This window comes from Lissotriton helveticus, chromosome 8 (assembly GCF_964261635.1).
Source record: "Lissotriton helveticus chromosome 8, aLisHel1.1, whole genome shotgun sequence".
NCBI classification, from domain to species: Eukaryota; Metazoa; Chordata; class Amphibia; order Caudata; family Salamandridae; genus Lissotriton; species Lissotriton helveticus.
In genome coordinates, this window is record NC_136069.1 from 386,124,448 (window position 1) to 386,141,099 (window position 16,652).

General features: G+C 47.6%; 1 protein-coding gene across 7 annotated transcripts in view; it reads right to left on the bottom strand.

Moving 5' to 3' along the window:
- The window catches only part of SUPT20H (SPT20 homolog, SAGA complex component), a 404,514-nt gene that overhangs the window by 263,350 nt on the left and 124,512 nt on the right, over positions 1–16,652 (bottom strand). For all 7 annotated transcript variants that reach the window (XM_078657195.1, XM_078657196.1, XM_078657192.1 and 4 more), the window contains exons 8-9: positions 4,145–4,248; positions 3,847–3,963 (exon numbers count right to left, since the gene is read on the bottom strand). In XM_078657195.1, coding sequence (XP_078513321.1) covers positions 3,847–3,963; positions 4,145–4,248 — 221 coding nt within the window. The remainder of the gene's footprint in view (positions 1–3,846; positions 3,964–4,144; positions 4,249–16,652) is intronic.

Below are 16,652 nucleotides of genomic sequence, written 5' to 3' on the forward strand. Positions count from 1 at the left end.
CCAGGAGTTACAAGCTACGAGTAAGGAAGGTTACTATAAAGGGAGTAACCGCGTCGCTGAAACAAAAGACCCCATCATTTCCGTCGTAAGGGATGATTGCAAAACAGGCAATAAACATAAGGATGACAGGGGCCAGGATACAGCAAGCAAAATGTAATGATGAAAAATTTCTGATCAAAATCCCACATATATCCTAGAACACTTATCTGGCCTAGCTAGCAAAAAACATGCTAGGTGTTACAAACAACATGCGTGGCCATCTGCCTTTCAAAATCGAATTAAGATTCCTTAGTTGTCCGAGTCTACTTCAGGGACCCTACCTGCTCCTTAAATTAAGTATTATTTCGGAAATTCAAGACACTAGTCCAACAGCTATGTGTATTACCTCCTTAAACGATCTGGTGTAAATTGCTGAAATCATGTGTGCTACCTGGGCATGCACTGGACTGGGGTCTGGGTACACTTAGAAAAGCTCTTCGATGCACTTAGGAATAGATAAGGATAGAGAGGAGTAGTGAAGAACTAGTTTCCCAAAACACAGGTGATATATCTCAGCACGAGGAAGGGCTAAATACACTATTAATAAGTCATGCCAGGAAACTAGAGCAAAGCAAGACTGAGATGCTCCAGGAGCGTCTTGGTATAAGGAGTCAACATTCATCATAGAAGATGTACCCTCCAATTGGTCATAAACAAAATGTTTATCTATTCAATAGCGAAACTTCACAGTGTGAGCGCACAAGTGCTTGTTCATATGTCATTGTTACTAGACACTTTCTTGGGAACCAGCCCATATAGCCTTTCAAAAAGAAAGAGAAGGCAGAAGGTATGCAATATAGGACGAGCACCTGCAAGGACATGTGATGTATATAAAAGTACAGCGAAGGCCTGGAAGATTCTTGAGCAAGAAGGTTATTGAATGGACAGATTCACAACTCATTTCAGAGAGCACAGGGCAAGCAGGAGCTAGTAGGCCCAGCCATAGTGGTTGTTGCCTTTTACTCCTGATGTCCCGGGGGACGACGTTTGATGAGCTCTGAATAACTGGGCCAAGTACCCCTTCAGCACTTGACTCTCAGTGATTCACAGGTCAAGCAGTCCAAGGCTTCTGGGAAAGGAAGTAGGTGTAGGGTGAACAGTCTCAGAACTCAAAATACATACAGCAATCCCCAAACAATGATTTGCTTTTATATAAAGGGTAGTACTTGTATACAAATATAACAGCAAAATGAAGAATACCATATATATAATACAAGTCTTCTCAAGGCAGGCCCACAAGCATTTCCTGGGTCACCTTCTAAAGTTCCACCTCCCACTCTAAAATATGCTGTTATTCCCCAGTTACAGTAGGTGCCATTTAAGCTAGGTACTGCTAGAGAGTTCAAGTCTTAAAAGTTCAACAATGGCTTGTCCCCAGCACTATAGTACGTAAATCAGAGCAACTTCACTCTAAGGCCTGGTGGTCCTATAATCAGTCTTACTTGCTCTCGCTAAGAGTTTCAGGGCGGAGAGCAAAGAGCAGAGATATGGATCCAGGTGTCTGGTCTGGAGGCGTTCACAATGCTCCACCGGTCACAAGGTATGTCTTCTGTGGGTCAAGGCCCTCTCCTTCTTCACGGCTGCACATTGTCTCATAGCGACATCCCTTTCACTTCACAATGTGCCCCTTCTGGCTTGACGGGGGTCGTTAATAGCAGCACAAGGGGTTGACAGGTTCTTCCGGTCAGAACACTGCTCAGGGCGTCAGCCCTCCTCTCGTCACAGCGTGGCACCAGGGGCGACGACCCTTATTCTTACCTATGAGCCCCAACTGTCTTACCAGGGTCGCTACAGCGCACACAGCCTTATCGGTGCGGTGGGCTCGATGAACCTGAATCACATACCGTGCTCCAGGGTTCTACTCTGCATGATCCCCACTGAACCTCACGCCCTCCAGGTGATCTCCTTACCCTCACAGGGTCCTATGGTCTCAGGTCAGGTAGATTCTGGTGCTCCAGGCGAGCTTGCTTGATTCTTCTCGAACGTGTCTGCTAACTCAGCATGGAAGACAGGCAAACACGTAATCGCTAGTCCTGGTCACGATTGGCAGAACTCGAACTGAGCAGCTCCATGCTGATGTACAGCTTCAGTTTGACAGTTTGGTAGTCTGAAGCGTCCCTTTTTTTAATACATTTCCAGATACAAATATGATTTAGTGCCTCTGAAGTTTGTATTCTGGGGATGGACCACTTTGAAGTGCCCACTCCTCTGTTGTGCTTTTCCTTCAGAGAGCAGTCTATCAAAGCAAGGCAGTCTGCAATCTTGACAGCCCCAAACGCAGGCCATGGAAGTGCCTAGAGGTTCACACCTGGATGTTAGCCTCCATGAAATATTAATCAAATGATCACCAAACAGCCCAAGCCCTACTCTTTATGTTTCCCTTATCAGCCCCATCTTCTTCCTGAGACATGCCCAGGCCCCTATGACCAGTGACCTCTTTCAAAGACACAGAGCCCCTTTGACGTATACTGACAATCCAGGCTCTTCCTTCCTCCAGTGTGTGTCCCATTCAGCTTTCAGGAATGCATCAATCCACAAATCTGTCTGGGGGAATTCTCTACTTTCACATATTCCTCCAGCCAGTCCTGGGGTTCAATCCGGGCCCACAGACCCATGCACTGTACCACTCACCAGCACTTGCGCATCTTTAGTGCTGCACACAAACGCATGTGTTGCTTTCCATGTACTGCTGCCCCAGGCACACAAGCATAGAAGCATACCATGTGCAGATGTGTGCAGGCTTTCAAGCACTGCTGCCAAGGGCACACATATATTACAGTGCCAGTGTAACGCACACTTTTCCAGCCCTCCCTCCTTCCTAAGATAGGCCAAAGGCGGGCTGACCACAGAGCAACAAAATTTCAATCGAGTACAGAATGGTAGTCTGCCACCACTATGCTCATGCTACTTAGCTCTAGGGAAGGGCAGAGGCCCTTAAACTCTATGAGGATAGCGCATTGGGCACACCTTTTGGTTTGAACTAGAACACAGTTCGAGACAGGCCTAGCTCATGGAGCACATGCATGATCAGTCTTTGCCCCTGAACACAAATTGCTGCCAAGGATCCAGATACCACTGCAGCTGAGCACACAGGACAGGGATACACGTCTATTACCATGAGGTGAACTTCTTTGTCCTAATAGACAAGTCTGGGGCTTTGTCTGCAAGTCTGCATGGCAACAAGGTGCAAGCATCCGAGCCCAACACCAGATGGCGATCTATGCAAAAGTATGAATTCTGCGGCGCATATACCTCGAACATATAATTCACTGTTACAAGCCCAGGGCTATTCTTCCAATAGAAGGCGCAACAATAGTCTGCCGGAGCCAATTTATGGAAGATTTATGACTATCAGAAATAATTGGGGTAGCTTAAAAAATAGGACAAATAATGTACTGAAGGGTTGTTTATTGATGCAGAGACTCTGAGGGCAAGACTAGAGATTGAATACTTAGATGTCTTTGGGCCACATGTATGAACCTATTTTGCATTCGCAAATGGTCGAATTGCTAAATCTGGCCATTTGCAAATGCCTTCATAACCGCAGCCAAGAGCAATTTTAAAAATATGTAATATTGTAATTTGGCTAAGAGGTAAGGAGGAAGGAGTTGAGGGGCTGTTGAGGAGGTAATGGGCTGAGGCTGACGGGTCCCCCATTTCTTCTTCACATATATTTCCTTTACACTTATGGTTATTTTTTCATTGTGGTTATAGAAACACATTTAAAACGAATACACTACACTCCCACACCTTTATATTTATTGTTCAATCCTTTAACGTCATTTGTTGCTTTACAGCACATTTTACCTGCATTGTTGGGCGCAAAAGAATATGCCGGCTTTGGTATGTCGGAGATTTTAGGTTACCAGACTGCCTGTAATCACGGATCTCTGCTATGACGCAACCACAATGAAAAATATTGACCTGTTTGAGAATTGAAAAAAAAATGTAAATAGCACAAATTTGTTTGAGCATCAAAATAAGTATTCCATTTCACGGGGCGGCGTTACAATTTACATTTTATCACAATATATATTCTGATGTCATTTCAATTCCGTCCCCAGAAATCAAAATATAATGAAGGCGTACTTTCAAAATAAATCACCTGAGATTTTTCGAGGAGGTCCACCAAAATAGGAGGCAGTTCTTCCGCATCCAAGTAGTCCAAAAGTTCTCCTTCCTCATAGGGTAGGCGTATAGTTTCAGAATCTGAAATGATTTTATGTAATGTGTTTGACAGCTGCTAAGCAATGAAGGGAGATTTGTTTCTTATACTGCAATAATTCTGAATATAATTGCAATGAATAAGCAAATGAAAAACTATACATACTATGTGTATGTACCCTGTTAATATAATAAGGGTATTAGTGGAGTTAAACTCTGAGCCAAAACTATCCTATTCTAGCAAAGGACTGCAATCTTTCAAAAGCAACCCTAATGTTTAAAATGATTTAAAAAAATATGCATTTTCAAGAAATTACTGTTTAAGACAACATAGCTGTTGTGTGTGATGTTTACAAATGAACCTTAGGGGAGGAGCCTAGCTCGAGAGCGTGATGGCCGCCTTTTAGCTCGGCTCCGTCGGCCCTCCGGCCAACCTCGAATATCCTGCAACATATCCTGTACTGCGACGATACTTCACTACAGATTTTGGAATTTAACGACCCACTCTTACTCACCGTCTGGTCCGGAGGCTCCTGCGTGCTGTGGGTCCGCGGTTGTGCCCTCGGTTGGATTAGGGCCTCCGGGTGCTCGAGACCGGGACCTCGCCTGTGGGACCCGTCCGGCGGTGCTGAGATTGCCGGCCCCGGCCGCGAGAGTGAGCCACTGGTGGGAGCCGTTGAGTGTATGCCCCGGCGATCCTGACCCGGCCCCGATTTGTGGACCGTGCGGCTGGAGGGGGACGAGATGTGCTGGGGGCTGACTGTGTGAAGGGGTCCCTTCGCCTTTGTTCTGTCCGGCAGCCCTGGACCCCGCGCCTAGCTCTCGCTTGTGGGGCCCGCCACTGTTCGGAGGGGCCCCCCCCCCCATCGAGCGCCTGCCCGTTCTGTGCCGGTGAGGCCGTTGTTGGGAACCTCCGGAGGTCTGTAAAGTCCTACATTTGGGAACTGTTTGGGGGCCCACGGCGGAGTGCGGGGCGGCGAAACTCACAAAATGGCTACCAACAACGTGGGGGGTGATCCGCTCTGCACCGACGAACCTTGCTGGCCGGATTGCGCGGAGGCCTGGACGTGTGCTCGAGCGCCCACGCTCGGAGATGTCCTGGACGCCTTGATGTCCTTGTACGCTGTCTTGGCCCCCGGTGCTTCTACCGACCCCATGCGGCCCGCCGCCATTTTGGGTCGCCACTCTTTCATGCACCCCTATCGTCCTGATGCCTCCATTGCTTCGCCCCCTTCGGCTGCGCCAGGAGTTGCTGCCGTTGTTCTTCGGCCGCTTGATGGGCCGATGGCTTTTGAACCTCCGCTTTTTCACCGCCCGGACTTTGAGGACTTGCACACGACGCGGAGATCTGCTCCTTCCCGGACAACTGGGAATTATGATGGACCGCTGTTTGCTCCCGCTTCGATGGATTCGAGCTTTTGTCCTGGAGGGGTACCTTTTCATTGTCGAACTACAAAATTGGACTCCGGCTTGCTTTTGCCTGCCCTGTCGTTGCTGCTACAATTGACTTGCTTCCTTGACTTTTTGTATTCCATTAGTATGGTGGCTCTCCCTAACCTACATCACTGCCGTAACCCTGGTCAACATTATGATTATTCTGTGCTGAGTGGTCCGCTCCATGTTATCCTTTATTGGGTTGGTTTCGTGGTTAGGAAGGGCTGGGGGTAAGTTGCACGACACTGATAGACTGCTGGTTTACCTGTTCGTTGCACTGATGCTTGTACTCTCGACATTGTGAAATGTTAACATTTCCCCCTCCCCCCCCCCTGCGGGTTTTTGCTGTATGTGAAGGTGTAGTACTGATTTGATAATTATTCATTTGCTGGTCGGGGGAGGGTCGTAGCCGAGTGTGTTTGTTCACATCCTTTGGCTCCTCCCTCACATCTTATTTTTGTTTCATATTCCCTCTCCTCCTTCTTTTTGTCTCCTTATTCTACTTTCTTTCTTACTATATTTCGGGTTTCGGATTAGGGCGACAGGCACGCTGTTTGGAGGGTAGGCCGTAGCCTTCTGCAGGGGTGCGGGGTGGGACGGGTGGGCGGGGTCTTTCAGATGTTTCTTTTTTGGTTCTATGGCCCTTTTCTATCCCTATATAGCGGTGCCGCTTCTGTCCTCGCTTCTCTGGCATGAGTGGGTTGGGGTCTGTTGCTATGCCACTTTTGTCAGTTTCGCTGCTCCGTCGCGACTGCCATACCCTCTTCTCGCCAGCTCTCTACTTTCTTCTGTTTTGTTATCCGCGGGATGCCTGGCCCGGGGTAGCGCCCAACTTGCACGATTGTGTTTCTCCTTTAAAAAAAATTTCTTTTTGTTCCTCCTTCTTCCCCTTTCCCTGTTCTTGTCCTTATTGCTTTCCTCCCCTCTGTTTCCCCCCTATTTTTCCCCCTTTCCCTCCCCCCTCCCCTTCCCTCCCCCCCCCCCCTTGCTCGTATGGCGAGTAGGTTTCGATCGTGCGGTTTATCCGCTCCCCTCGCCTTTGTTAGCGTGTTATTGGGTGGGGGGCTTGAGATGCTGGTAGTACTTGTATGCTCATCTACTATATTTTGCGTTTGTTTTGTGCTACGATCGACTTGCGTTTTCACATCCTCCTTCCCCCCCCCCCCTTCCCATTTTGGCGTGGGTGTATTTCTGTTTATTGGTTTTTCACGTATTTTATGAGTCTGCCATGAGCCTTGTCCCCTTATTATAAAATGGACCTCATTGATCCTGGTATTGTGCCGTTAATGTCGCTTGTCCTTTTTAGGTTTTGCCTGGCGAAAAGATGCGCTCTGCGCATCTTTTTCGCGCAGGCGAAAACCTAATGAGAACTGTAGTGTGGGTTTGGGTCGGCCCTCGTCATTCATTGGCTGGCTCCATAAATGGAGCCTAGCCATTGGACGAGGGGCCTGTCCGTCAATGCCGGACCAGATTCGGGGGCGTTCCCGAGATTCTTTGGCTTTTGCCGACGTCACGCGACGTCAGCCGAAAGCCGGGAACGCCCCCGAATCTGGTCCGGCATTGCCGGCACTTCTGCGTCTCTCCACCCCCCTTTCCCGCCCCCTCCCGCTTGTTGTCAATGGCATGGAAAGGTGTTATTTCCGTGGCGGTCGGCTGTGACTTACCACCACCAAGCCACCTCGAACGCGCACCACATGTTCAGTAAATTATTGTTTTAAAGGCAGAGATATTCGCGCCCGTTTAATTTGACCTCCTCTTTAAGCACTTTTTCCGACAGCGGAGTTCTTTATGTCATTTTCAGTGCTTTCTTTTCCTTCCAACAACTGGACCATTTCTCCGTCAGTCAGAGAATGCGGTATGTCCATGAGACCGTAGGAGCAGATGCCCAACTGCATCCCTTTCGCTGATGGGAAATACACTCACGTGCAGTCGGTAACACTGGCTGTAGACCCTTGTTTAGGCTGGCATTTCAGATTGTTTTTCGTTTATTTGATATATTGGAGATCAACGAGTCAGATATAATATGTGCTAGTCGGAACGCATCTCTGTATTTATTTTGAATTCATGCATAATATTTTAGCACGTCTTTCAGTATTTCTTTCTTCTTGTAAACGTGTATGTACACTATTCTTTTGCTTTCCTGTACTTTCGACATTCTATACAAAAAGTAATGTATTTTGTCGCTTGTGACCTTGGTTTTCTAACACCAGGAGGTGGGAGCGCATTGCTAGGATATCGTAAATGCGCACCTCTGAATGTGACCCCTCCCCTAACGCCAGATAGAGTGGTTATTGCTGCAGGACACAATGGAAACCCCGCTCCCTCCCCATAACTCTGACGCAATCCTGGACTGCCCTACTCGAGTTGACACGCTTGTAGGAGGCACATCGTGAGTAGTCACTACGCTGAAAGGGAGAAAGCTGGGATCGAGCCAGGGACTGGGTGAGTACCAGAATACACAGTAGGACTTTGTCCAATGCAGAGATCCCAGATAGTTTTTAAGTACAATTTGAGTGTTTTAAGCCAAAAGTTGGCTAAGACTGAAACTGCCTCAAGGTATTAGATACGCTAACTCTGAGCAGGACTTAAAGTACTTGAGATCGTGACTGTGCTCAAAGGTTTGAGGATCTCACCCTAGCAATGCGACCTAGTGGGTTTGACATCAAGTCTGCTGCATCCTTAGGTGAGACTTTAGGTTGAGACTACGTGCTGAGTATAGTAGTAAGATCTAGGGTGTGTGAAACTGAGCCAGACTGCTTAAACATGTCAGCGAGGAATCTATGTAAAAGTTGTAATTAATTAGATCGAGCGTGTTTGAAGAATAGATAAGGCCGTCGTTATAGATATTCTAATTGTGGTCGAAAGGGTCTTCTTTTCATTCGCCCTCCCCCCGTTTCTCATAATTTCCACGTTATTTGACAGGTACGCCAGACCCCCCATTGCATTTCCTAATATTGACAATATTTTCCTCGTTATCTATTTATTTCACCGTTTTCTCATGAAACTAGGTGTCCTAAAATGCGACACGCAGCTGAGCTGAGTCCACAGCAGGATCGCGCTGTGACCCAGTGGCGCCGCCTCCTGTCGCTCCAGCCTGTGGGCTTTATAAATACAGGCTGCGGAACAGACCACAATGAGAGTGCTGAACAGAGCTCTGGGATAGAGCAGCGGGCTAGGGAGGGTCAGAGGAGTAAACTTGGGCGCACACTCATAGCGTCTTCACGAGCAGGACTCTATGACGACATAGAGTGATTGCGTGGTATTCAGGCTACACCTTCAGTACACAGTACCTTTAACCTAACTATAACTACACCCGGACTATTTATTGGACGCCGCCCTCCTCACCGGACTGCCCTCATCTAGCCCTTGCACTCAGCTGTGCTCCTTCCACAGCAATATCCAACAGTTCATAAAGTACCGGGCATCTGCACTGGATTAAAGCCCGGACAGGCACCTCGAGAACTAGCACCGGAAGAACAGAGGCGCGTCACTTCACTGTCCCCTCCATCCGATGGCAGCCCAGAAGCTGGGGAAGCGGGTGCTGGGCAAGCTGCACTCCTCCCCGTGCATGGGTAACCAGTCCCCGGGGGGCCATGGGGGCATCCAGACACACTGTTATTATTCACACAGCTCTGATGATGCACCACAGGCATGGGCTGACACAGTTATTATTCACACAGCTCTGATGATGCACCTCAAGCACAGGGCTGCCTGCTGTTATTATTCACACAGCTCTGATGATGCACCTCAGGCACGGGCTGACGCAGTTAATGACCAGCGTCAGTGGCACCCGAGGCTCAGCCAGTCTGGCATGCCACTGCTGCGCTGTCTGTCCCAGCTCTACTGGCCTGTCCTCCGACAGTAACACCAGACACCAGTACCTTCCTCTAACATACGGGGCCTGCATTACTACTTCTTCCATCAGGTTAAACAGGTTTAATATTATCCTAAATGTGTCCTTTGTTTAAAACTCTTTAGACTGCAAGTTCCTGGGATAAAACTCTACGTAGCCTTTCTTTGGTCATGGTAAAAGTTTAATAAAGTAGGTTCATGGTCTGTGAGACAGAGCTCAACTGACCATGGACATGACAAGGATGTCTCATGACCTCTCCATCCTTGGATGTCACTGTCAGCAACGCCCCCCCCCCTCTCATTCAAGGGCAGTCCACTTTTACGGCAGCCTCTTACACAGAAACGAGACGTATCTTCTGTGAGGCGAAACCTCCCCGACCAAGGGGCGCATGTTCATGCACGGTTACTGACCCTGCCCCATACCTTCTATCCTTTCTGGGACAAAGGCGTTCGAGGGCGACTCCTCCTACATGTAAACATTCCTACGCAGCAGGGGCGCTTGCTCTCTTTCCACGAGAGCCAGGCAGGCAAAAAAGAAAGAAAGTTTCCGGAAATTGCAGGCTCGGTCCGGAAGAAGCTAAAAGGGGAAAGCCGAGGGTCAGTTAGACCGAGTAGACACGCATCCTTCAAATGCGCGTGAACGGCGGATGCCACGTTCCAGAGGCGGAAATGAATTTATGTCCTGTTAATTTACGCCGCTCGGACAAAACCCTGACACCTTTCCCGAGTACCTGGTGTGTTAATTACAGCTCCTGTTTTCCATATACTTGCCGTTCAGTGGTTAAGCCCGGGAGCATTCATTACTTCCGCCCTGTCCCTCCCCTGCCTCTCCGCGGGCCTGGTGCCGGCACATATGACAATCGCGGAATGCGGGGCCTGCACGCTTAGTGGTTCCCATGAACTGTCTGCTCGCTGCAGCTGAGAGGGCCCACCCGCTCTAGTGGACGAGCCGAGGGCTCTCAGCCTTTCACTGGTGGCCGCCATTTCCTGCTTTGGAACGCATGTTTAAAACATTGCTTTCCGTCGCTTCAGAGCAGGTCTTGGTGCTGTTAGACAAGGACTGCTGGACCAAGGCCCACAAACTCTCCGAGGAAATATTTCCACACCGAACCTACATTCTTCAAGCACTTGCGGCGCGCAGCTCCACGTACTCTAGGTTTGTATCCCAACATCCACCCTTCCTCTTTGGTATATTGTTTGAAAATGATGCCAAACTATTCAGTTGGAGACGATGTGGCTTACCGACAAGAGCTGCCGATGTTGGAACTGGGCAACCAGCTTCGAGTTTCAGAGTCGGAGAGCGATGTGGACCACTCCAGTGTCGCACTGTATTTGAGAATGTGAAAACGTCTGTCTTTGGCTACTACATCCTGCCTTGGCTTTCTAGCAGGGTATGTGTATAAATGCCCAGTATTGACATTTGAAAGTATACTTCAGGGGTGCGTGTATGCATGTGCAGCAGGGTATGTGTGTGCTTTGAAATCTGGGTATCTTTGTCTTCAAGGTGAGTGTGTGTGTGTGTCAGCCTACTGGGAGTATGTACTTCTGTCTAAAGGGGATCTGTGTGTCTGTACATGCGAACGTCTGTGCATGATAGAGTTTCTGCATTAGTGTGTCTGCACTGTGGTGTGCCTCTGTAGGGAGGGCTGTGTGGTACTGTGCAGGGGTGGGTGCATCTGTGTAGTGTGGTTGTCTCTGTGTAATTGGGTTGTCTGTATTTCCAGTGGTTAAGCAATAGGCGAAGACAAAATGTAAATACCCATTGGTAAAGAATTAGGAAGACAGCATGGAGAATTTCCAGGTTTGAGCTAATAAGACAGAATCAACAATATTTTGGCGTATAGAGTGAGTAACAACTGGTGAAAGAGGTAATGAATGTCAGTGCTGGAAGCGAAATTAGTGCACACCCATAAGGCCTAGTACCACATTCAAAATAAAAGCCGTTTTTTTTATGGACTCTGCTTGTGCCTCCGTGTGCCCCTGTTGCGCCTCTGTGTGCCCCTGTTGCCTGCTTGTGCCTCTGTGTGCCCCTGTTGCCTGCTTGTGCCTCTGTGTGCCCCTGTTGCCTGCTTGTGCCTCTGTGTGCCCCTGTTGCCTGCTTGTGCCTCTGTGTGCCCCTGTTGCCTGCTTGTGCCTCTGTGTGCCCCTGTTGCCTGCTTGTGCCTCCGTGTGCCCCTGTTGCCTGCTTGTGCCTCCGTGTGCCCCTGTTGCCTGCTTGTGCTGTGTGGGTGTGTGTGGAGGGCTCCGTGTGGCTGTGTGTGTGGGAAGCTTTGTGTGGCTGTGTGTGTAGGAAGCTTTGTGTGGCTCTGTGTGTGAGGGGCTTTGTGTGGCTGTGTGTGTGGGGGGCTCTGTGTGGCTGTGTGTGTGGGGGGCTCTGTGTGGGTGTGTGTGTGTGGGGGGCTCTGTGTGGGGGGGGCTCTGTGTGTGTCATTTGCTGGAGATAAAGCTAGTGGCATTGTAAATGACAATGCCATTTATTTATGTTAATAAAAACATTAATAAAAATAATGTCAAGAGCAATGCCAATAGCTCTAACTTTAACAAAGGCAAAACCATTGCATTGTAAATGCTTGTTAGCACTGTTTTAACCGCATGCGTGCGGCATGATTTCCCCCCGTACGCTGGATTTTGCGAAAGCGCACTTTACATGACGAGCTGGGCTCGTCATGAGCGTGCGAGGAGGCTACCTCATGACGAGCCCAGCTCGTCATGAGCGTCGAAGGGGTTAAATATGTTTGCCTGCCTGCCAGCTGGCCTTGTGTTGCTTATTTTGACTCTTGATCATTTTTTGAATTGTGGCCGGCCGGATTGGTTGTGGGCCCACGCATGTCTATCCTATTGATGCAAATAAAGGTTTTCAAAAAAAAAATTAACCTTATATGACATATAAAAAGACTGGGGCCAGTTCTAAAATGCATGTGAAGTTGATTAAACAGTAACCCAAGCCATTTGGTAAAATTACTGCATTGTATGTTAAATGAACTGTGTTATAACGCGGCACTATTATAGTGCAACTTCACAAGTTTAGATCTTAAAGAAGGTATTCAATTGATAAGCGGCTAAGTTAGTAAGGAAAGACGTCAAGAAATGCTTAAGCGTATGCTGGTGTGTCACGGCAAAAGATTGCATATTAAATGTAGGGACATAAATGGGAATACCACATACAGACTATTAGAATGAACACTAGCGCTACACCCATGTCAAATGTAAATGAATAATGATCCTAAAAGATCTTTAATAGTGAAAAAGCGAAATGAAAATCCTTTTCTCACTAGATATCTTTTTATAAGCTCAAAATAACCTCTGAGTGAACGTTTTGAACCTGCCTGGTGACTCTAGAATAACCTACCACATTAATCAGCAGTGGAAAATTGAGCACAGAAGAAATCAAAATACTTAAGTTTTGCAAAAGGTATCTATTGTATTAAAAAAAGCCCCACAAAAAAAATCAATACATGAAACGGCAATGTCAGATAGGCACAGAAGGGAAGAATGAAAGTCATTAGGAAAACCATTCAAGCAAAATGTCAAGAGGTTGGTAGAAAGCATCCAAGTGGAGCAAATATTTGTTAACCTGAAAATGAAAGAACTGAGGTGGCTGGAAGAAGTAACGGTTTCTCAAGCAACAACAAAAGAGGACGGCTAAACGAATACCTACACGTTGTGAAGGAATTAATTACAGTTCTAATGTTTGGGCTCAAATTGCCTAAAGAAAAGGCTACTTATCTTTGATGACAATTTATTTTGTGTGTTACTATACCTTCCTACAGGTTCCTCACCTTATGAATATGCTGCAAGTGTCAGACTGGATCTCAAAAACATTTTCCTCAGAAGTAGCTTTCCAGATCCGCAGATGGAGCCACGTGACTCCAAAAGAGCAGACAAATGTCCTTTCAAGTAGTGACTGACAATCCATGTTCAGTAAGTGAAAGCGAGAAATATTGAAGTCAGAAAGGAGAGATTCATAGAGGTTTAACCTTCTGAACCTTCACACAAAAAACGAACATGGTCCAACACGCAGCATAAACCAACTTGGTAGTAGGTTTTCATGTAGACAAGATAGCATGCCCTAGCTCCAGCAACAAGGAAAAGGCGCCCAATTGTTAAGTTCACTATTCGTTTGTGGTGACAAAAGGTCTGAAGATTGGGGTGCAGTACCGTAGCAAACTATTATGAAAGCAGATACCATATCAAATTGGCCTTGCCCAGTCTAGGGCAATAAGAATCACAGTTTTGCTCATCCCACACGTTCTGCCAGACCATTAAAAGCAGAGGAATCAGAGGTGACGTGCAGCTGACCCAGAGGAACCATTTGGGAGGAAGTGCAGAGCACAGAACAGAGGGCCTTGGCTGTTACGGTCTGTGTCAAACAGATCCGAGGAAAGACATTCCAGCAGCAAGAAGGTAATGTTCTATACTTAGGGATGAAATTCATATCTGTGATCCTTCAGTAACAGGCAACTCAAGGCATCCACAAGATGGGCCGCTCATCAGAAAATACCATGTGGCAGAGTCCACTGTGTGAAATGCAAGACCTTCCAACACACGTTTGCAAGAACCCACATCGTCCTTTCTGATGTTGGAAAGGATGTGGTGGCGTTGACTGAAAGGATATGAATACCACGTCTCAAGGTGTAGGGATGAAATGCCTTCAGAACAAGGTGGGCAGCCAGAAAATCTCACCTCCAAAAGTCTAAGACAGAACAAAAGATCTCTCCATGAGCAGAGTGGCTCCCATGAAGCTGCAGCATCTGTCTTCTTAAGCACTACTGAAGGGTCATCATTCACCATCTGGCATGAGACATCATGAGGATGGTACAGGCCAACAATATCAACAGCCAAAGGACTTGTAGAACTGGGATTGGAATCAGATTCAGGAACATCAACATTATATTGCTAATATCTAAAACCCTCTCACTTGGAAGAAATACTCATACATATCATGTCAAGAACAGTGCCAAGGAAAATCTGCCTAGGAGCATCGACCAGGCGTGACTGCTAAAGGTTGATTGAGAAGCCCAGAACATGAGGAGAGTTACGGCTCAATGTTGATTGAAGTAGGCCTCATGAAGATCCAAGGCCACCCTCCAACTCTGCGGATAAAAGGCCAAAGGGACATGAGTTACAGACTCCATTTTAAACTTGTCCTGTCAAAGAAAAAGCGGCTCAGGAAGCCCAGGTCCAAGTTCTTCTTTAGAATCAAGATGTAACAAAAGTACATTTCTATGTCACTTCAGGAGCATGGCTAGATAAGGGATAGCCGTAGACCTTGTAGATATGCTGGGGCTCCGAGTGAGCTCTTGTGACTGTCTACCAATTAGTCAGGTAATGAGAAAATGTCAGGAAATTAGACCAAGTACCCCTGCTGGTAGCTGATAGTAGCTAAATAAAAAAGTTTAAAAGCACTAAATCTAGTACACGATGGGGGAGGTTGGCTTTCCTGAAGCTGCTATTGATACTCCCTAAGTACACCTGTTTGTCAAAAGGAACAGTAGTGTAGCAGTGTGATCTGGACTGGCTCGAAAGGTTGCCACTGCTGTGAAGGCTGTCCGCAGTAAAAACCGGGAAAGTGCCAATATTGTTGGTGGGGTTGTTTAGTCAGAAAGGCTAAGCTCAGTGAAAATGCCACAGCTATTTTTTAACCATTACATGGAGTCGACGACTTTATAACAAAACAGTGTTTCACCTTCATCCATTAAGGCCACATGTACAACTCCTAACACGTCTTTGTAATGCATCCAGGCATGCCTGTATAGTATAACTACTCCATTATCTTGTTTTCTAAGCTCTTTAAACGTTTTCTTGCAACAAATGTAACTTGTAACAGATGTAACTTTGTAACAATGTGGAACCTCATGTAAAGAGCTCCAATACCTCTGGGTCTAGCCAGCGCTGTATAAAACTCATGAAATAAATAAAATAAAATATGACTGTTGAACCTTTAGATAGGGCCATTGAGTCAGCTGAATCATAACCCCACTTCAGAATTTGTTTGGAAGAATCCACTCAATCACAAGTGTTTCTTCATGTCATGAGGAAGTAATTCTTGCTAATTCTCGCCAAGCGCGATGGAACTCATCTTGATGGAATGTAGTGCTGACAGAACACAGAGCTAGATAGCTCGAAGAGAAAATGTTTCAGCTAAAGACAAGCAGTTTGGACCAATGGTCTGGTGAAGCGGTGGGGAAAGTGCGTGTCCAACTTTGTTTATGATGCTTGAACAACCAGGCTCACTGAAGAACGATGCACTGACAGGAACTGAGAGGGCAAGGTCTATGGCATAGTGCAATCTGTCAGTGAACTGACTTCAAACAGGCAGGCATTAACGGTTTACCACTCCAACAATCTCCATTAACTGTCTTAAGCCAATAATCTCTGCCAACTTTGAAGGCTGAGGAGGTGCCAAAAAATGCTCCGAAGATTAATGCAGTGCAATTTCCCACCTGCCCCCGCTAGAGAGTGGAGCTAGCAATGAGGTGGGACTGTGCTAAACTGCAGGTTTATTGGGACGGGATGCTGCGGGAGCAACAGGGGGTCACGCGGGTGCAGATCAAGACCAGAGTCAAGCACTGCCTGCAGGGAGTGTTGCCGACCCCCCAAAAAAGGGAATGAGGATGAAACAGGTTTGCCCCGTTTGGAATGGTGCTGGCCAAGCTACACGTCGCAATCCACTGGACTCGTCCTAGCACCACCACTCTGGGCAAAAGGAGGGTGGACTTGCACAAATGCGATGTTGCGGAGAAGCAAGGGATAAGGCTGGTTCACACCGACGAAACTGCGGTGAGGGATCTGGAGTTGTAAGGAGCCATATTGGACAGTATGATGGCCGAGGAATCACAGCTCACCACTCCCTCTGGGGGCTCACAGCTCACCACTCCCTCTGGGGGCTCACAGATCACAGGCCTGGCTGTGTCCCAGGAGACCATGCGGGCCGGCTCCCAGGGAACCTAAATGATGGGTACGTCTGTGTGGGTGGGTAGGCATAAGTGCGGTGCATGAGTGAGGGAATGAATGAACGTGGGCATGTATATACCCATGAGCAGGGAGTGGATGGGGGTGAGTATTTTCCTACACCTGTTGCCGCCTCCTAACATGGGGAGGTGAGATTTTCCACAACGCCTCTTCCCCCGGATCTCTGTCACTGCCTCCCCCGTCCCCCTCTC